Source organism: Cucurbita moschata, unplaced genomic scaffold (genome assembly GCF_002738365.1).
Source record: "Cucurbita moschata cultivar Rifu unplaced genomic scaffold, Cmos_1.0 Cmo_Scf00030, whole genome shotgun sequence".
NCBI lineage: Eukaryota > Viridiplantae > Streptophyta > Magnoliopsida > Cucurbitales > Cucurbitaceae > Cucurbita > Cucurbita moschata.
In genome coordinates, this window is record NW_019268546.1 from 234,753 (window position 1) to 255,627 (window position 20,875).

The 20,875-nt window shown below is 35.1% G+C and overlaps 4 protein-coding genes across 8 annotated transcripts in view; 2 read left to right on the forward strand and 2 right to left on the reverse strand.

The window, feature by feature from the left end:
- Positions 1-3,376, forward strand: part of LOC111464353 — a 9,663-nt gene extending 6,287 nt beyond the window's left edge. Inside the window, exons 13-15 of the mRNA XM_023108528.1 lie at positions 40-126; positions 980-1,047; positions 2,681-3,376. Coding sequence (XP_022964296.1) covers positions 40-126; positions 980-1,006 — 114 coding nt within the window. The 3' untranslated portion in view covers positions 1,007-1,047; positions 2,681-3,376. The remainder of the gene's footprint in view (positions 1-39; positions 127-979; positions 1,048-2,680) is intronic.
- A 2,564-nt stretch (positions 3,377-5,940) lies between these two features.
- Positions 5,941-6,764, reverse strand: LOC111464345 (small acidic protein 1). 4 transcript variants are annotated; one of them, XM_023108514.1, is made up of 3 exons: positions 6,620-6,762; positions 6,465-6,504; positions 5,941-6,286 (listed from the first exon to the last, which is right to left on the reverse strand). In XM_023108514.1, exon 3 carries the CDS (start codon positions 6,270-6,272, stop codon positions 6,084-6,086), a length of 189 nt encoding a protein of 62 aa, XP_022964282.1. In that variant the 5' UTR covers positions 6,273-6,286; positions 6,465-6,504; positions 6,620-6,762; the 3' UTR covers positions 5,941-6,083. The 4 variants fall into 4 exon arrangements, with proteins under 4 accessions (XP_022964282.1, XP_022964283.1, XP_022964281.1 ...); XM_023108515.1 differs by lacking the exon at positions 6,465-6,504 and having other exon boundaries at positions 5,941-6,283; positions 6,620-6,764; XM_023108513.1 differs by lacking the exon at positions 6,465-6,504 and having other exon boundaries at positions 6,620-6,764.
- Positions 6,765-7,272: 508 nt separating this feature from the next.
- On the forward strand, positions 7,273-8,744 carry LOC111464344. The gene is made up of 2 exons (XM_023108512.1): positions 7,273-7,718; positions 7,929-8,744. Exons 1-2 carry the CDS (start codon positions 7,389-7,391, stop codon positions 8,475-8,477), a joined length of 879 nt encoding a protein of 292 aa, XP_022964280.1. The 5' UTR covers positions 7,273-7,388; the 3' UTR covers positions 8,478-8,744.
- LOC111464342 (carboxyl-terminal-processing peptidase 2, chloroplastic-like) lies at positions 8,662-14,054 on the reverse strand. Of its 2 annotated transcripts, none has more exons than XM_023108511.1 (13): positions 13,894-14,054; positions 13,394-13,730; positions 13,146-13,295; positions 12,777-12,859; positions 12,417-12,622; positions 11,899-11,967; positions 11,418-11,536; positions 11,120-11,195; positions 11,005-11,046; positions 9,696-9,804; positions 9,254-9,351; positions 9,083-9,176; positions 8,662-9,003 (listed from the first exon to the last, which is right to left on the reverse strand). In XM_023108511.1, the coding sequence occupies exons 1-13, from the start codon at positions 13,999-14,001 to the stop codon at positions 8,878-8,880; spliced, it is 1,617 nt and encodes a 538-aa protein (XP_022964279.1). In that variant the 5' UTR covers positions 14,002-14,054; the 3' UTR covers positions 8,662-8,877. The 2 variants fall into 2 exon arrangements, with proteins under 2 accessions (XP_022964279.1, XP_022964278.1); XM_023108510.1 differs by having other exon boundaries at positions 13,394-13,736.
- Between the last annotated feature and the right edge of the window lie 6,821 nt (positions 14,055-20,875).

Here is a 20,875-nt window from a genome sequence, read left to right on the forward strand (position 1 = left end):
TTTTTTTTTTTTTTTTTTTTTTCTTTTCTGTCCATACAGGAGGGAAAGTTGAGAATCCTTCAATATGACAGTTCTCAAGCCATTAATCATTCAACGTATGGGTTTGTCGATGAAAACATGCTTGAGGTAGAAAACAGTCGGAGAACGTTCTTTTTCCTAATTCTTCTTACACATGAATTTTCATGCTGATTGCTCTTTTCGATTTCATCAATTTAAACTTGTGAACATAACATATTATGTACATGGTACTGGCATAGCCTCTCTGCATTGAAATGTCACTTTTTAGTGTTTGATTCAGTAACTGTCGGACCAATATGGAAACTATTGTCGAACATAGCAGAAAATGATAACTAGAAAATTACACCTATCTAAAAACTTTTTTTTTTTTTTTAATTGGATGGCATGCTGGGTTTTCTTGAGTTAGCACTATTGTTGGAATGGAGAGAAATTGTTAGGTTTTATTTATTCTTTTTTTTTTGGGTCTGTTTTTTGTCCTTTCATATTCAGTGCAGAAATGAAGGGCGTGTGTCAATCTGATTTAATATTTGTACTTCCTCAAATCGACATATTCTGTATTGTTCCTCAGGTTTACTTAGTTGACATTAACATGAAAGTTGGAAGTAATTCTTGGCCATTTAGAGAGACGGGCGATCTTATAGAAATGTATTTACAACATTTTCGTTGATTTTTTTACGAGGAGAAATTTTTTCGTAGATAAAATGAGAATTTACAACAGAAGTTGTAATAACTTCCATAAATAGAACATAAAACAGCCACAAGCCAAAAAAAATACAAGGACAACCAGCCCAAACCAAATGATCATCAGAAACAATACAAAGTAAAAACCCTTGTGCTTACAACAATACAAAACAATAATTTGATGTTAATTATGTTATGCATGCTTCCATAATTTGAGCCCATTCTTGATGAGTTCTCTTTGTGCAGTAATCTTATAAGGCTTGTTTTGTTTCAATTGCAGGTTCCGACATATGCCTTAGAATGCTAGTAATTGTCAATGACGACATGAGATTTGGCGCAGCTTGACTGGTTTGTCTCTTTCACATTCTCAAGGTTTTTTTTTTTTTTTTTTTTTTTTTTTTTTTTTTTATCTTTTCTTTCTTTCTTTATNATTATTCATCATACTTTTCATATTTGTTTTGGTTACTATCATTCCTTTCAGTTGTCTAGTTAGATAATCAATCATATATAAGGATCAAACATACCAGCCTTTTTTGTATGAAACTTATAGGTTATATCAACAGGTATCTCCCAAACTAAAGAAAGGAGTTCACATAAGATATTTCGATTGCTATTATTTAAAAAGATGTCATCATTACAGAAGAATCTGGAATTGTTTTCTCGGGCGAATGAGAAAATGTCCACTACTTCTGAATTTCCTCTGAACCTCTAGTTTGTCCTAAAAAATTGGTTTCTTTATCCAAGTAGGCCAAGAGATAGCTTTTACAACATTGTAAGGAATCACTTTATCTTTAGAAAGGAAGGGAGGATAGCCGCACAACTGTTGCCATAAGAGTTCCTCTGGATTCCTAGGCGAGCAACTACTGATCTAGAAAGTGAGAATCGGCTTTTTTTTTTTCTCGAACTGACAATCAAGAGATAAATGACTCCCAGTTTCACACTGAAGAAATATCCTCTTTGGTCATCTCTTGAACTATAGGATGCAGGCTTAGAGATTGATGGAAGTATCACGTCTGTTCCTCCACCTAACAATAAAAATAAACTCAGTACTCTTTTTATGATGCTTCAACATAGATTAACATTTTCGTTTGAATGATGCTCCCATACTTGCCTTGTCAACTGTACCCTACCTTACTCTTCACCAACTACACACTTCTCTTGCACAAGCTCAACCGCATGACTAGCACAGTCTTTCGTCTCTGCGGTACAATTCAGGCTAATAAAGAGGCCTGAAACTCTCCTATCAATACTTCTGCATCTGAATTCTTCTGTCTTTGCTTGACCATTATCTTTGACTTAATCCATCAAAACAAAACGCAAAAACTAACTCACAAAAGGTTATCAGCCGTTGCTCTCCCCCTATCTATTAAGTATACCGAATGGATGGCTTACAAAAATCTCTCAACTTTTTTATGAATTTGCTAGTTATCTCTATATTATTCTTCTCTCACCCCTCTGACTACAGTCATTGGATGTAGCAACAAGCATACCCCCAAGCCCCTTCTCTGATTGAAAAATGGAGGAATCTTAATAGAGGAAATCCTTCTGTAGAGAACAAAACCATTTCCGTTCTTATTATAGGGATACACAGGCAGGAAGAAGATGATCTCTAGGATGTAGAAGGTAAGACAGACCAAGAGATGGGAAAATGGATTTGCTTATGAACCTTTTGAGAAAGTTCTGACTGGCATCTAATTCTTATGAACCATGAACGATATTCAAGAAACCTTCTGTTTCCCTCTCTTCCAATAGGGCTTCATATGCTATAATGTGCATCAGAATGTGAATTGTCTTTTTTCTTTTCTTTTTTTTTTTCCATTTTCCTTTTTTCTGTAAATTTGTTGCAAATCATTGGGATAAGTTGGTCTAGAATCGATTTTGAGATGGTGCCAAAATGCTCAATAGGTACTCTGGACTTTGATTGTCATCTACTTTGGCTTACTCTAAACTTGGAAGTGCTAATGTGTGAATTATGATTCAGGGTGGATGTGCTTGCGTGTGCTTCTCAAGTATCCTCAGAGCACAGCTGAACAGATTGATCAAATTCTCAGTATTATGCAAATCCCCTTATAGAGAGGCATGTCATAAATTCAGTTTGGCGCACCATTGTTGTACAAGCTTGTATTTTTCTGTTTGTAATTTAATAACTGATCTGGTGCTTAGTTGATTTGATCTTTACCTGGAATTTCACACATACAGATATGTTTTTTTAAAAAAAAAAAGCAAAAAAAGCAAAAAAAACAGAAAAAAAAAAAAAAAAAGCAAAATGTTTCAAGGTCGAGTTTATTGTTTGTGCTTTGTTTGCCTTCAATTCCAAATGTTTGAATTGAACTGATTGGACAAGTGTAATTTTTCCCATGATTTTCCAAGAAAGATTGCAGGATTTAGCAAAGCCATGGTGGTTTCTGTTTACAGCTTCAAATGAAGAATTTCCTTAGTTCAGTTGTAGAAGCCAGCCCACTTGAGATTTTTCTTTGTCCTAAAAAATAAAGTTTACTGCTGGGATGAACTTGGAGGGGATATGATTGAATTTGTAGGGGACTGGCTTGATGGTTAGAGAGTTGTATGATGTTTGGTTAGTTTTTAGTTCGAATTGGAAGGTAATCAGCCTTCTGGTATCGAACACGACTCATAAGACTTCATTTGTATTCAATACTACCTATGGCTGGTGTGACTATATAGATCTTTTGCTCTGCCTATTTGAGATTAGCTCAGATTAGTAATTCAATTAGAAGAATCACGACATTCTGCTCTGTAAGATCATGCTTCATTTTGTAGAAGGATGTTTAGATATGGTCATGGTTTTTATTTTATTTTTTTTATTTTTTATTTTTTATTTTTTAAATCCTTCTCATTTGCTTTTTTGTGTTAAAACTTATCTACATCTTACTTCATTTTGTAGTTCAATTGAACTTTAATCCAAGAGTATTAACTGATGCACAATAGGAAAAGATAAATGATGAAAGTAAAAGAGAGTTGAATATACCTTTTTTTTTTTATTCACTATGTGGTCTTTTTTTAGTATTTTATTGTTAAGTATAGTTATGATTTTTTTCGTTTATCTACTTATTGATCAAATAAATAGTAGTTAAATCTATCCATATGTATGGTCTTAGACTATCACCTATGTGGTCTTTTTTGAGTATTTTATTGTTAAGTATAGTTATGATTTTTTCTGTTTATCTACTTAATTGATCAAATAAATAGTAGTTAAATCTATCCATATGTATGGTCTTATACTATCAATAATGCTTTTTCTTTAGAGTTGGACTTCTTGATCGATCCACTTGTATTATGTCAATATTAATCACGACCATTGAAATTATGGTTGTTATTTATAGTGACAATTGTCATCAAGATTTTCAAGATTTTTTTTTTTTTTGGTGTTCACCTAAGCTTTGTATGGGTTAATTAACACTCCAAACTCTTATATAATTAGTTTAGCCCTCCATTGGTATTACATTTTGAAACCATCTGTACATATTTTGTGGAAGAGAAATGATGTCTATGAAAATACTAGAAAAGTGGACAATAGCAAACATTGATTAATGTGGAATTTTTCGTCCTGTACATAATACATAATCTTCATGAACCAGAAACTTGCTCATTAGATTCCATGGTTCATGGTTGACCTTAAAAGAGAAAAGGTTTCATATGACACCGAGCACAATTTACTTCTCCTTCCCTTTTTTCGGAAGAAAAGGAGGATCTGGACAAAATCGATGAAGCGAAAGAGACCCGAGTGAATGAGAAGGAAAAAACAAAGGATAAATTCCATTATAAAAGGACACGCTATCAAAAGATAAAAAGACCCGTTTATGAAACTTATTACTCTCCCGATGGAAATAAAGAAAATTACAAAATGCTGAGCAGTTTCTAGAGGTGTTTGTGATTTCGAGTGAGATTGCAAATCCATCATATACTTCACTATCTGTCTAGTGCCTATCCTCATGAGCTATCTACTAATAAACATTCCAAGTCCCAGCTGCATCAACTCAGCTACATTCAGCCTACTGCAAAAATTACATCAAGAAAGCTGCATTGATGTTTTAACCTTCTCCTAGTAGACAAAAACTGCGAACTCGTGTTAATCTAAACGTTATTCTAGATTATCACCTACTCAAAAAATCGAGACATCGGATCATCTGAATTTGCTTATCATGTCAAACCTCCACCTATATGGTAAATGGCATCATGTTACAACAAGAACTCAATAAAACTTTCCCCAAGACACATTGTTTTAGCATGCAAAAACTTCGGTAATCATGCTGACCCCCAACACTAGGTGGTAATTGGCATGAGGTTACAACAATGAACTCAGAAAAAACTAACTACCAAATGGTTTAATTAAAACATTGGACTTTCCAAGTTCCACTACCTCATACATCCAAATGCTGGATTCTTGGCTCTAGAAACAGAAATAAAGGAAAACTTACCCATAGGGAGGATTTAAATTAAGCTGGCTTGAGATACCATGGGTATAGTTCATTCGCCACGATTTAACCCTTAATAACAACTTATTTCAACTCTATCCACTTGATTCCATTCGAGAAAAAAGGAGGGGTACACATGAAACCTACCATCAATTCTAATTCGGTTTCTACATTGTTGTTGGTCAAAGCAGACCTATTGCCAGTATCTAATGGGGTAGTTCCAAAGAGTATAGAAAAATTCTATGTACTTCACAGAGGATATTTAGGAACAACTCATTCAAGAATTAACCGTATGCTGACCCTTCATGAGAAAACCTATAGCTTACAAGACAACTGTAATATGACACAATGGCGCAATTGCGCCGTTCTAAATCCATGGTGAAACTCTCTTCGTATATCACAAAAAAGAGATAGCTTTTTCCCCCTAAATAAAGTCCCTTCTTCGTTTCAAATGGGATTCTTATCAGATAAAAGTACAGTGAGATTCGCCTATTCATTACACTAGTAAATGTAGACTAACAGAAATGAAGAATAACAGATAGGGATGAGCTTATCCTTATTCCTTACTAGCAAGCAGCAAGTTTTTGACATCCAAGCCAGTTATACTCGAAGGATATTCAGGCTAACCTATCCAAGCCAGTTATACTCGAAGGATATTCAGGCTAACCTATGGACTTCCTCAAAGTCCAAAATAGATTACTAAACATCAGAATGGAGCACATAGTTGCAGGAATTGTCTACTACATACAAACACCTCCTTAATTTTCCTTGTAACTAATGACAAAGATTACACGGTTGATTATTGTGGTTGAGGGAAAAGCAAGCAAATATGCCATAACCAATCAAGTACTCAAAAGCAATCAGTCTCCAATTTTCAATTTATCGCCAAGAAACTAGAAGTGCTGAAATCCCTAAAAAGCAGTAGGACATACTAGCATCAATCATCTTGTTTCAGTTGATGTCGGAGTCATCAAAATCGTCCTCGAAGGAGTTGAAGAAATCGGCATCGGCGAGCTTGTTCTCTGCTGAGATCACTCCCTCGCCTAATATCTCAAGTGGATCGACATCATCCACGTCCATCGCTACCGTCGATCCCTGTTCTTCCATCTCCGCAAAGAACTCCATCGGTGTAGGCCTCATTTCTCCTCTCGCTGCTGCAATCAATCAATAACAAAACCAATATGTTTCTTCGGAACTTCACAAAATCGAAATAAAAAGCGAAACAATCATTCGATCTCTTTTAGGCTTCTATATAATGAACGACTGGAAAATGATCAAGATCAAAGAAGATTTCATTAATGAAACATGGACATCTTTTGATTAGCAACTCACCGGAGTAGAATTTTGAACGAGGCGAAGCGAATTACAACAGCTTCAAATCACAAGAAACAAGAAAATCGAGAGGCGAAGCGAATTACAACAGCTTCAAATCACAAGAAACAAGAAAATGTAGAGGCAAAGAAATTGTAATCAATCAAGATACTTACCTGATCGAGCCCTCACAATCACGCTTCGAGCCGCCCAACTTTTATTTCTGAGTTCTGTTTCGCTCTTATTTTTCTTGCTTCGTCTTTGTGCCGAACTGGAGAAGCAAAGGGATAGATATATCGAGCCCTCACAATCACGCTTCCAGCTTTATGATTATTATTATTATTATTAACTTTGTTTTAAATTCTCCATTTTTACTATAATATTTTAACCGTCTAAAATATCAATATATATATATATATATATATATACATACGAGATTTCAAAATTAAACTTAGAAATAGTAATAATTAAAAATATATTCATATTAATCCTTTATTTAAAAAATATTCTTAAATTATTAAAAAGTAAAAAAAAAAAAAAAAATCTTATCCCTAATATTTATACTAACCTTTAATATCACCTTTAAAAAATATCGTTAAATTTTTAATATTAATATTAATACCCTTAAATTTTAGAAAAAAATTAAAAAAATTCTCACTCTAAGTATACAATCGAAAACGTTTATCTACAACTCATCTATGATCGGATAGATCCTTTTACATACATATATATATATATATATATATATCTTTTAATCCTTTCTCTTGTTCCTTAATTTTTAAAATCTCTCCCAGTTCTTTGGTTAAATATCAAATCTTTAAATAAAAATGTAAAATTTTATAGAAAGAGAACATTCCACGACCCACTATGGGCCATAGATAGAAGGAGAGAGAGGTTTAAGAGAGGAGGATAGGGAAGCAATTACAAAACGGATAACGTGGCGAAATGAAGGCCCTCCTTCTTCATCCCACCAGCTTCAGCTTCACTCATCCATGGCGATCCATTTTCCCCAATCATTCTTCTCGCTTTCGCTTCTCCTCTGCGACAACCCACTACCGTCCTTGGGACTCCAATGCCGAATCCTTCGGTTCCCAGAAGTTCAGACGCAGAAATGAAGACGAAGAAGCCGCCCAGCAAGGCTTCGACCCCGGCATTCGCTTCGGAACCAGCCGGAAGACACGCCGCCGTTGGTGGTCCGACGAGCCAGCGCCGGAGTTCGATGAAGAACCTTCTGGGGTCTTGGATGATGTGATCGACAGTGTCTGGATTTTCAAGGTAACCCAATCCATTTCCAATCATCCATAGATCCCTTCGATGCTTCTCTGTTTCCAGCTTCCTACAATGGGTAATATTTAGCATATAGAAATATTCAAGGAGAGAATTCAGTTTGCGGTTTGATAAAATTACCTAAAGAGTTCTTCTTCTTCTTTGGCATTTCTGGACTTTGGGTAAGTAAAATTCATCAGCCAATCTTGGTGAGTGCAGGTATTCAAATCCTACGGCTGGGCTCTGCCACCCATAATCATCTCACTGCTGTTAAACTCAGGACCAAAAGCTTTTCTAATGGCGTTAGCTCTTCCACTAGGCCAGTCAATCATATCTCTGGCACTAGAGAAGCTATGGGGAGCGCCAGAAAGGAAGCCAAAGCGCAGAACCAGAACCAAGACCAGGAAGAGACCATTCTACAGCACAGAGAGGAGGAGGAGGGTGAAGGAGGAGGAGGAGGAGGAAGAAGAAGAAGCACAAGGAAACGGGTTAGGTAAGGGAAAGATGGGCTATGGATATCAGTCATGGGAAGTTGGTAGCAATGGTGGTGAAGTTAGAAAGGAGAGTAGAAGTGGAACCAATTTTGGTGGATGGGAGGATCTTGATGGAGTTGAATCTGGGGTGAGGAGAAAAAAAAAGAGCAGTAGTTCATCATCAATGGAGAATGGTAAATTGAGTTGGAGAGAAAAGAAAAGTGATACTCCCCTGCTCTTGAGACTGTTAATCTCTGTTTTCCCATTTTTAGGTTCATGGACTAGGATGCTTTAGTAGAATGAGCTTCTAGGCTTGTCTTCTATACCTCACCAATTTTTACTCACTACTTGGGTTACATAAAACCTCAACAAGTTCCTCATCTTGTTGGGTATAGAATAAAAAGTTCAAAACTATTCTTATGCATAGTGTAAGCCTTTTAATCTAGTGCAGCAGGGTCTTTCTTGAGAACTATCCTGGGTTTTCAAATAAACGACAAAAGACGTGTCTCGAACTGTACATTGATTTCATTAAAGTATAATACAAATCAAACGTACTGTTCTTATATGTACATTGTGAATAATTTCTATAACAGAAACTTGCAGGATTATTAAATGTAAAGAATGTTGATCAATCAAGATAACAGAGCATTAGCATCCCAAGTCAAATAATGGCAATTTAAACAAAATAATCTTTATCATCTTGAAAATAGTTGTACCCTGTTGACATTGCAAGCAGAAGCAGGGTCCTCAAAGCAGCTACAGAAACCATCTCCATCCTTGGGGAAGGATGCCGGTAGAGGACGATCTGGAATCACTCCAACCTGTAGTATTACCAGGTGTGTTAAGAACTTCGATTCCTGAGAAGTGTTTGTGTGTTTGTGTGGTAAGAGACAGGGAGACCTTGTCAATGTTGATGTGGGCTGGTGTCTCGTAACGAGCTACTGTAACTGCCAAGCCAGAACCATCGGATAGTTTAAAGACTGACTGAATCTTGCTGCATGAGAGGGATGTGAGTTCATGTTAGGAATACGGATAAAAATGACATTTTGTGGCGCTGCAAAATGTTCTTACCCCTTCCCATAAGTTGGTTCTCCAAACAACACAGCACGCTTGTTATCCTTCAATGCACCGGCTAGTATTTCACTTGCACTAGCAGTTCCCTTATTGACCTGATATAAGCGTATCACCAAAATGGTCACAATAAAATTAAGCAAGGATTACACTTTTCCATACACTAGATTTGCAAATGTCCAGAAATAAGACAAAATGGTGTTAACTCCATAGAATAAGAAAGATGTAAAGGGAATCTTTATCTTTTATGCATGAAGAAAATGCATGGTATTCATTGAAGGAAGTCGGCTTTAAATTCAAACCAAGAAAAGAAATGTAACTTGATGAAATGCTAAAGATGAACTAAAATTTGAGTTACTAAAGGGTTGTGATGATGAAGAAACAACAGATGAGATATTTGAGCACGCCTTTATTTAGAAAGAGAATAGAGCTGAAAGTTTACCAACACGGCTAGTGGTTCTGAAGCTGCTATAGTGCTGCTTCCATCTGAATCATATATATCTCGGACACCACTACTGTCGCAAATATACACAATAACACCTTTGTCCAACCTGAATAAGAACTGATAATATGAAACCAGGCAGCAGAGTTCTATGTGCATTGCACGTGACACTATCAACTTTTAAATTCTTTTATGTCAAGTATTATGTTAAAACTGAGATAAATTACTGATTTCCAAAATAAAGAAGTAAATTAGCAAATGAAATGATCAATGAAAAAGAGAAAAGATGAAATGATGGATCTCGAGCATGCACAGCATCAAAATCACCTAATAAATATAAGTCTACTCGATTCATTAAAATATATGTAGACAAACTACAGACAACCTATTTTACAAGGAATTTAGCGAGGGCAGGCAAAAGGAATCAAGCAAATAGGAGCCTAATTGACCTAGCAAAGTGATATGATGCTTTCCCTTCAAAAACCAGATTCAATGTGGTACAAGATTATCATGAACTATGGTTGTGAGCCTACAGCTAATGTGGTTTCTAAATGACATATTTAAGAGTTCTCAGAAACCCATTTCCCATTGCTGAAACAAAGAGGCGTTTGTTGATTCAGTTTTAATTCCTAGTGTTGACTTTCCTACGTCCCTTAGAATTTGATTTCTATTTTAGAAGATTTATTTATGAAATCAAGCTCCAAGATTTGTCTACCCTTCTTTTGTTGCTACAAGAGACCCCCTTTCCCTAAATAAATACGAAGTGATTCTCGTACTTGGAATTTGGAGCCTTCAAGCAATCATCTTCTCTAGCAAGTCCTGTTTTGTCCTTATCCCAATCTACCTCCCCTCCCCTTTCTTCATCTCACTATAGAAGGCTAAAATTCGGAGGAAGATCACAGCGTTTTGTTTGGTTGGTGACCTTAGGGAGGATGGATAACATGGGCTTTGTCCAAGTATCTTCTTCCATGGTTTCAAGCCCCAAGTGGGATGTGTTGTGTAGGAAAGTTAGTTTCATATCCTGACCACAATAAATTGTAACATCTGTAGTTCTAGTAACATCTGCAGTTCTATGTAATGTGCAATGCAAATATGACTTACATGCTAAACAGGGAAATTTTCCATGAACTATGATTTGATATCCAGGTGAAAGAGCCGACGAATGCAAAGTGACCACTTCTATCACCTAGAATCTTTTGCCATGTTATAAATTTAAATGTAATCTACTTGAATTCCATTGTGTCATATTACACCATTATTGAAGCTTCCAACACGAATATACATCAGATAATACTCAAATAGCACGTACCAAATCTTGGCAATCTCAACTCCTTCGGGAAAAAGACCACCACTGCAACAAGATCCATAGTTCAAGAACTGTGCTAAAGTGCAAACTTAAGTGCTGAAAAGTGAAAGCTAATCACCTATTGTCCCGAAGGTCGAGTACAAAGGCATTAACCCTGTTACTCCGTAAAGAATCAATAGCTTCCTTCACAGCACCTGCAAAGGACGTAATCTCAAAACAAAAACACGTTATCTCTTGGAATCCCTTGAAGACTGAGAATACTACAAGATAATGCCCTAGACATAATGTTGTTTTCAATTGACGTGCAGATAAGTAAAATGAATGAGGGAAATTTCAGTTATATTATTTGATTATCTTGTCTGAGTCAAACTAAAGTGTAGTTGCTCTAGCTACAAAGTACAGATGATCTTCCTTACCAGAGGCCTTTTGATTAAATGAGGTAAGCTTGATGTAACCAATCTTAGAAGAATTGTCCCCTGAGCCAGGCAACTCACAAATTCTGGACTTCACTGGATTTATTGCAACTTTCTCTCGCCTGGAAGATGTGATTCTATTAGTTCTGGAACAGTTAGAATAGTAGAGGGGAAAGTAGACTTAGTGCAACTTTATTCATAAGTAAGCTATATGATGCCAGAAGGTTCTCTAGGGGCAAAGGACTTTTGGCTCCCTAGTTCAGGACAAGCTGAAATATAATATTCTTTTGGATCCCTAGTTCAGGACTTTTGGCTCCCTAGTTGAAAAAATATAAGATAAAGGGATAAATTCCAATGACAAACTGAAATATTCTACACTGACGAGAAACTACCATGATTTACAAAAGAATTTAACCAACTGCTGAAGGAGGAAGGCATCAAATCATCGACAGCTAGCTGTTAAAAGGGTGGAAGATAAACTTACACTAAATCTAGATGCTTTACACTGGGTCCACTTTGAACGGTCAATTGCACAGAACTTCCTTTGGGTCCCCTGTAATCACTCTTGTTAGATGGCGAAGTAAAATACAATTAAATCGATGCCAAGAAATAACCTTAACCAACTAACATGTGTTAGAAAAATGGGCCTTTCTAAGTCAATAGTTTCAAAATAGATTCACAGATAATCTACTCGTGTGCCTTCGATGCAACAGTTTGTAGGAATCATTGTGATGGCTTATGATCAAGTAATGAAACAAACTACAGCGTATGTTTCATCCTTCATAACCAAAATGAGACACCAGGGATACCATGAAAATGAAGTCCATGTTTTTGCATATCTGGATGTAACCGAATACCAATTATTTTTAAAGAAGAGTTACAACATGTTAAAGTTAAATAAGTATCTCCTTATTAACTTTTTTATCTAATATTTATCTACTGGCAACACGTATTGTTACACTGTTTCAAGATTATGGTAACTTGGGATGGAAGGAAACTTACTGCAATCGCTCTGCTGCATCATATATACCCATGGATTCTGTAGTAATGTCATCAATTGCCAGAATCACATCACCAGAAGTAATACCAGCTCTTTCTGCAGGGCCCCCAGGTGCAGCTGAAACGACAACAAGTCCAGCAGGTCCATCAACAGCGGTGCGATAACCAATGGACAGCCCTACACCTGTAAGAGCACCTTGAGTACCAGACTGCCTTCAAAGAAGATATTACTAGATTTTAGAGCATTGCTTTCATACACCCAGAAGGAGATTATAAGTGAATGTCACATCTAAATTTGTAGATGGAATTTCTTTTCCATCTAGACAACTGAAACACAACTTAACAAAAGGTAGCATTTCCTACCTGCAAGCTTTTGAACTTTTCAGGTTCTAGAAATCGAGTGAAGGGATCATCAAGAGTCGCAAGCATCTTCTTTATTGCAGTATCTGAAAAAAAAATTAGGAAGACGAGTAAACAAGTCTAAATTGAAGTGCTAAATTAGCAAGAAGTTTCTCGCCACACATATGTGACCGAGTGAGAGGTTTTGCAGCAAGATTTATTTTTTCAATCTAACTTATAGATCATAATAATCAAATCAATAGGATCAGAGGTTCAAATGATAGGACAAATTTACGACCCTGGGTTGAAACAGTTTATTCATGCCTTCGGATCATTACTATGAAAATATTCGGTCTACCATGCAAGATAAGAAACAGAGATGAAATTTCATACAGGTCTCTTCTCGCGTATTCATGGGTTCATTTCTCAATGCATTTTCTCTGTAACGAAACCAACTTTGTCCATTAAAATTCTTGTCGATATACGCACGGTCTATTGTCCTCCATGCCTCCAAAAAGAGTAGATTCTCTTCAGTGAGGGCCCCTGAATTAAAGCACATTCAATCAAGAAAAACAAAATGCAGAACAGTGTTTTCTCAAATTCAAGCTCGAGTGTAGATACAATTTGAAAATTAATCTTACATGATGGACTATCCTCAAAAGTAGAAGATACAGACATCACTAGCATCACGCAGACCATCACCCGAGCAAGTTGTACAGAAAAACGGTGTCTAAATTTTTCCATAGCATTCCTGACTCTTCGGAAATTCACCGCGTATTTTTTCCACTTGAAGACATACCGATAGCATACGGAACTCATACCAGACGCGGAGGACAAACTGGAATGATATCTCCATAGCTTCCGAAGCAACAAACCACGATTCGTTCCACAACTACAACCCCAAATTCTCCCCCGACCATCGGTGCCGAGACTCGTTGATCGACCAAAACCAACCACAGGAGAATTCCATGCCAATACCTGCGACTGCCATAGCTCAATCTAACACATTACTGAAAAGCAATCTAAATCCCTAATGCGACATAGAACGGCGAAAATTGCACCGGCAGAGTGAAATTCTACATTATGATTGACAGCAGACGAAATTGATGATAATTTCAACAAAGAGATGGAGGACGAGTACCTTGACAGTAGCGCGACAACTAATAGTATGTTGAAGATGAACGTTGAAGAAAGCGAAACATGGTGACGAGGAAGAAGAAGCACATCTCGAGAGGAACTCCATCGCCATCGTAAGCCTACTGAGCGTTCACCACCATTGCTGGCAGCTGATGACCGTACGGCTTATCCATTGATGTTCGGCTTACTTTTTCACGAACAACTCATATGGGCTGGGCCTGATTTCGGTGGGATCAATAGATCCATGGGCCTAATTAATTAAAAATTAAAAAGAACAATAAATCATGGACTGGGCCTGATTTTTGTGAATTTAATAGATCAATGGGCCTATTTAATTAAAAATTAAAAAACGACATAGATAATGGGCTGGACCTGATTTTTCATGGATCCAATTGATTTTGGTGGATCCAATAGATCCATGGGCCTATTTAATTTATAATTAAAAACAACAACGTAGATCATGGGCTGGTCCTGTTTTTGGTGGACCCAATAGATCAGTGGGCTGAGCCTGAATTTGGTGGACCCGTAGACTCGGCCTGATTTTGGTGGTTCCAATAGATCCATGGGCCTATTTAAATGAAAATTAAAAAGAACAACATTAATTATGGGCTGGGCCTGATTTTGGTGGATCCAATAGATCCATAGGCCTATTTAATTGAAAATTAAAAAGAACAACATAGATCATGGGCTGGGCCCGATTTTTGTTGTTCTAATAGATCCATGGGCTGGGCCTTATTTTTCGTGGATCCAATAGATCCATGGACTGGGCCTGATTTTTGTGGATCCAATAGATCAGTGGGCTGGGCCTGATTTTGGTGGGTACAATATATCCATGGGCCTATTTAATTCTAATTCGACCTCCTACAAAATGGGTAGAGGTTTAATTCACCAATAGTGATGGACTAAATTGAAAATTATTAATTTGTAGGGACTAAATTGAAATATTTTAACCAACGGGTATTAAATAGTTTCAAACGTTAAGGTTTTAAAAATTAATCACAAAAATTACATAAATAAATTTTAAATTTATACCATTTCTTTAATTCAACCATTAATTTGTAAATTTTTTCTTTAGTATTTATAATTTGGGTTTATTTTCAATTTTCATTTGATTTGGGTTTTTTTTTTTAATTACAAAAATTATAATTGAACCAAAATAGAAATAAATAAATTCCAAAAAGAATATTTTTCTATTATTTGAAAATTTGAATATGGGGACTTTTCGGTCCAAAATAAAACGCGTCAAAAGTGAAGACTAAAAGTCAAAACTAGGGGCTGCTACATTAAATTTGCGGGACCATAAGTAAATAAAATACATACATTTGCTGACGTCACATTCATATCCACATAAAATTCCCAATATTATAATAAAAAAAAATCCAATTTTTTAATTTTTTTAATTACAAAATAACTATTAGTTTTTAACATTTGTAAAAATAATTAACTAAATCTTTATTGATTAAAGTGCAACAAATTTTAATATTTTTTAATTAAGTCATGTGAATATCATTAAGTCGTGTGGGACTTTATAGCATTTAATAAATATTTAAAAAAGCGGTGTGAATGGAAGAAGTAGGCACTGTTGACTTAGAAAGTACTCAAAATGTTCATGAATTTATGTGGTCGACATCTTAACGTGAGATAGATATGAAAATGGCATCTTCGAAAGAGCATTCTCAACCCAATCTTTGTATTTTCCGTCAAGTCGAGTTCATTAAGTTGGAGAAAATGAAAAGAAGTGAAATTAACGGGAAGGAGTGAACAGAAACAAGCAAAGATGTGACGGTGATAGTGATTGATATGAAGAATGGTTATGGAAGAGACGGAAAATGACAATGATGGTCTCCACGACAATGAGGACTAGTTAAAATGGATGAGAACGTGTAACGCCCCTAATTTTCTTTAACTTAATTAGTGACGTCACCCATGCATACATAACTTATTAAGCGGAACCTCATCATAAATAATCTTGGAAGAGTCTTTTATAAAGATTCATAAATCTAAAACAAAACCTAAACTCGGAAAATAAACCTTCAATGAATTCCAAATAAATTCAAATAAAACAATACTCAATGCTATAACTTAACAGTCTAATAAGGGTAAACTCCTAAAAATATCCCCTCTCCAACTTCTATGGTGTCCCCAGCTCCACCGTCAACTGTACATTGGCACTTTGCCTTTACCTGAAAATTGTACATAGCACGTGGCTTGAGTATTTTATGAAATACTCAGTAAGTCACCCCACTGTTGGGATTAGGAATGCAAACACATGCAACATATGAGCAGGACCTAACTTTTCATAAACTTTTCATAGCCTTGGACGCTTTTCTATTCCGAGTAGAGTTGGATGTGTGGTACTCCTTCACACATGGCCCATGTACGCGTACATGAACTCACCAGGCGGGCTCGTATACATACCCCCTGGGTCTGGCTTGGTCGGGCACAACGTGTTACATGTAGTCGGACATAACAGAACAGAAAAGGGCCCGCATGATATCATGGCGAACATAAATATCGTATTTATTCTTTCGTAACATAAAGGGGAAGAATCTCGATGCACGTGACATACATATATGCATGAGGTCCCTTAATATATCTAACATGGCATTACATAAGCAGTGCTAGCATTGCATTTACGTTTCTTACATCACATGGCGTCTCACATGACTTACATTACGTGGCATATTACATAACATTAAAGTACATTTAAGTTGCATGAACATCTCATGACATAACTCGATAATTCTACGTGTAACTATGGCATCGATCAACATATTCATGGCATATAATATTAACATCTCATTCATAACTTCACATAACATAAACAGTCAACAGTTAACATAATTCATACATCACATAGCATACACAATTTACAGTCAACACAATCTATACATCACATAATCATATCACATAAATATGGTGCATGTAGGGGCCACAGGGCACGCACCATCATACAACACGTAGAAAGCTAACTCCAACAGTAAGGTCACTTACCTCGATGGTCCTAGTTGAAGTCTCTCACGACGAGCTAATCCCAGCGGTTAAATACGTCCTATGATAACCACATAAAAACTTAGGAACCTTTCATAACATACCCTAGCTAAACCTCATGCTATTTATCAAAATAAACCCCTGACTAAGCTGTCTTTAACGTTTAGGAACCATACTGACCTCGGATGGTAAAACTAAGAGCAAAAACTGCTACGGAAGGGCCAAAAACCTTGGAATCGATATATTATAGGGATACCTTGCCACTAAGCCTAGTTGCCGAGCTGGCCAACTAAGCCGCCAAGTCAAGCTGCGGGAATTGACAGAACCGAGCCGATTTCGTACACGTGCGAAGCTGCCGGAGCTGCTGGGTGTGCGTCTGCGGCTCGACCCTATTCCAAAAACCTTGCCTTCCTTACCCGATTCTTTCTCCGAAGAGCAACCCCAAGGTTCCGGAGGAAAGTTTGGAGAGAAAATCGTTTTCAAGGAAGGTAAAAGGTTAGGCATAGGAATATAAAAATAATATGAAGAGAATTGCATTCTAGGGTTTTAGGATAAGGAAACTCAGAGAAATAGGAATGTTTCTATTAGGTAATAAAAGTCCAGTACGAATCTTCCGGAGAGATTACATTTAATTATTCATTTTATTTTTAGGTAATAACTTCCTTATTGAAAATTGCACATTTTCCGACGATAATAAATGCATAACATAATATCTTGTCACATATAGAAATAAAAATAACAATCAACCAAATAAGGCAAAAATGGAAAATCTGAAACGTTACAGAACGAGTAACGAAGCACCTGCAAGACGACAAGATTTGGTCGACCGAACAACGAAGAGATTCGAGGAAGGATCGAACAAGGGAAATATGGAACCCTAATATATAATGATTAGGTTTGGGTTACCTAAAAATTGAATGACGAACCTTTGTAATTGTATGATATTATCCACTTTCATCCTAAGTTTTCGGGGTCTTATTTTTTGTTTCTCAAAAAGATATTGTACCAATTGAAATAGTGTTTCTTGCCTGTATACTCGTGATCTATTACTTAATTAGCTAATATAAAACTTCGATAATCCTTAACATGTCATCTTGTCCTCGTCTTATATTTTTATTTTTATTTTTGTTAAATTATAAATTTCCTAAATTATAAAATTATGTTGATTTATTTTTTATTTTAAAATTTTCTTATAGATTATTATATTTCAAAATAGTATTTTCCTTGGCTTCCACTTGCCTTAAAACGTCATCGTTTCGTATCCAACCCACCTGCTTCCCTCTTTCTTGGGTCTTTACTCTCTAGTTGGACCAATCATGTGCCGCCACCAATGAACCTTTCCGTCTTTTGTTTTTCAATACTTTTGGGAGCTCCACTCTCGATGTCTTATTTATTAAAATAGTTGAAATTTAATATTTATAATTTTTTAAAAATATTATTAATTTAGAAAATATGTCTTATTTATTTGAGAGACGGGGAATGTGCGTTAAATACAATTACCTTTTAATAACTGTTTAAAGTATCTTAATAATATAAGATATGAACGTTTTATCTGTTTTCATTTATAATTCTAAATTAGTAGTAGGAGCATTACCCGAAGGACAACAAGGTATAAACCAAGTTGATAGAGATAATATCTATGATGGGAGTGATGGAAGGCTCGGGAGATAGCCCAACTAAACCCAGGTTTGGGACAAATGGTCGAGCTAAATCCCGGCAATGTAGATACGTCGCAAGAGGAAAGATATTTCTTGGATTATGGACGATAGGACCTTGAAGAACTCGATGAAACATGTAGAGATTTTGTGATGGCCCAACTGTAGTTATTATTTATAGACAAATTTTAGAACGTATGAAGTGCTATGAATGATACAGGTTGAGTTCTCCTCGACTATGGTGACAACCAATCTCAAGAGCCCTTGTCGTGAATGATGACCTAGCCGTATGGGCAACGCGACATTCCTAAATAAATAGTTCAAGAATGTGTCGGAGTTTAAAAACAACGAGAAGTCATAAACATCGAACAAGAAGATAGATTTGTGAAGGAGTATGAACAAGAATAGTTCAATCTTATGTCCCATTTTGCCCCCGAGATTCAACTTAATGGCCTTGAGACTTGGGGTCGAGGAGTCGTGTCTGTCTAGTTCCCACCAAAAGTTTCGTGTGTGAAGTGACCCATCTCGAATAAAGTTTCTTTGACTAAACGTTGCAAAGATAAGCAAATCTCGATACGACCTCACTATATTATTATTTTTATAAAAATACTAGTGGAAGAACTCAAACTTTATGGATCTAGATAATAACATGGCCTATTATAAAGTTTGAGGGAAATTAAAATAATAATAATAATAATCTTGAATTAGATTCACAATGATTACATTTTAATGTATAGTGCTTTTTTTTAAACAATTTAAGTGGAGAATTCGTCACGATCCAACTTTAATGATCTTAATGTTTTAAAATATATAATAGACGAAATATAATTTAGATATTTAAATTATCATATTTTCATCTCATTTTAATTTTTTAAATTTCTATTTTATTTTTTAAATTTTTATATTCGTATAGTCATATACTCGTGGTTAAACATTCACATTATATTTAACAAATCTCTTAAGTCACACGTTCGCAAATATGAGATATTTTATTTATTTTTAATTCAAAAATATAAAAGTTGGTAGAATTTTGGTTAATAGTAAAAAGTGAATTGTTTTGTTACTTTTCAATAAAAACTAATAACAACATATTATTAATGGAATTTCACTTTTAAATCAGCTTTATTAAAAAAAAAAAAAAACTAACAATTAATCACAACCGTCCATCTACTCTACCAACTTTTAACACATTTTAAATATTTTATTTATTTATTATTTAATATTATTATTTAAAATTCGAGAATCAAACTTTATTGTTGGGAGATTACGTTCACTCCTACATCTAGGACAACACTTTTCAATTTTCATAATTGCTCGTTTAATTCCAATCTAAAATTTCTCAGAGAAATTATGTTAAATTAGTGAAGTCTCGTTTAATTTCTATCCAGAATCGAGCAACAAAGGTATTCATCTATATACTAAATTATCAACGCTAATTTAATTTTTTTTTGGGGAATTTTAATGAATTGCTTTTTTTTCAAAATAAATAAATAAATAAATGAAAGAACTTTATTGCTTTTTAGAAAGCTCCGACCTTTTTGGTCATATCCTTAAAAGATAAATACAGTCCCAATAATTATATATTATAAATAATATTTATAGTGGTGTTCCATCTGCCAAATCTCGCACGTGGGAAGCGTCATGCCAAAAAATTGAATATAATATTATAAAAATAATAAAATTTAATTTTAAATATGAAAAAAACTTAATTTCGTAAATTCAATGAACTCAAATAAAAAGGGAAATAAAATATTAAAAAAAACAAAGTTATTATTTTTCTTGGAAAGACTTCCCTAGAAATGGGAATAGTCAAAAAATGGAGGGGAAAAAGTGGTCAAAAGCCACGTGGATTAATTTTGCTTTTAGAACCCTCTAAAGTTGCAAATTTATTAGTCAGGGTCTGAGGTTTTCATTTATTGCATAAATACACATAACGACAAAAGCTTCACTGTTTAGCCGTGGAAATTCAGAGCTCTAAGTTTACACGTCACCATCTAACTCCCACCAATAGCGTTCCGCCAATATTAAATTTTAATTAAAATTAGAAAATATCTTCGTTTTTTAATTGTAAAATTCATATTTTAATTTCTTAAGCTGAAATTTATTTAATAAAAAATGTTAAATTTGCGTAAGCATAGAGCTTGGAGAAATTATATTCAATTTCAGAATTTAATTCCATAAAATATAGTTTGGAAAATAATGGTTTTTATTTATTTTTAAATAAATTGACCGATGACTTTTAAAATAATATTATTATCATTTCGAGGCAATCTCTTCCATATATTTCTTATCTCCAATATTTATTTTATTTACAATTATTTAATTTATTTATGAATTTGA

What these genes read in the sequence shown, in the direction of transcription:
- LOC111464344 (XM_023108512.1), top strand. Translation starts at nt 7,389, where the DNA reads ATGAAGGCCCTCCTTCTTCATCCCACCAGCTTCAGCTTCACTCATCCA. An exon ending in ACAGTGTCTGGATTTTCAAG is followed by an intron (nt 7,719 to 7,928) that starts GTAACCCAATCC and finishes TGGTGAGTGCAG; the next exon opens with GTATTCAAATCCTACGGCTG.
- LOC111464342 (XM_023108510.1), bottom strand. Translation starts at nt 14,001, where the DNA reads ATGGCGATGGAGTTCCTCTCGAGATGTGCTTCTTCTTCCTCGTCACCA. An exon ending in ATTTAATCAAAAGGCCTCTG is followed by an intron (nt 11,196 to 11,417) that starts GTAAGGAAGATC and finishes CGTCCTTTGCAG; the next exon opens with GTGCTGTGAAGGAAGCTATT. An exon ending in CAGAACCACTAGCCGTGTTG is followed by an intron (nt 9,352 to 9,695) that starts GTAAACTTTCAG and finishes CGCTTATATCAG; the next exon opens with GTCAATAAGGGAACTGCTAG.
- LOC111464345 (XM_023108515.1), bottom strand. Translation starts at nt 6,272, where the DNA reads ATGAGGCCTACACCGATGGAGTTCTTTGCGGAGATGGAAGAACAGGGA.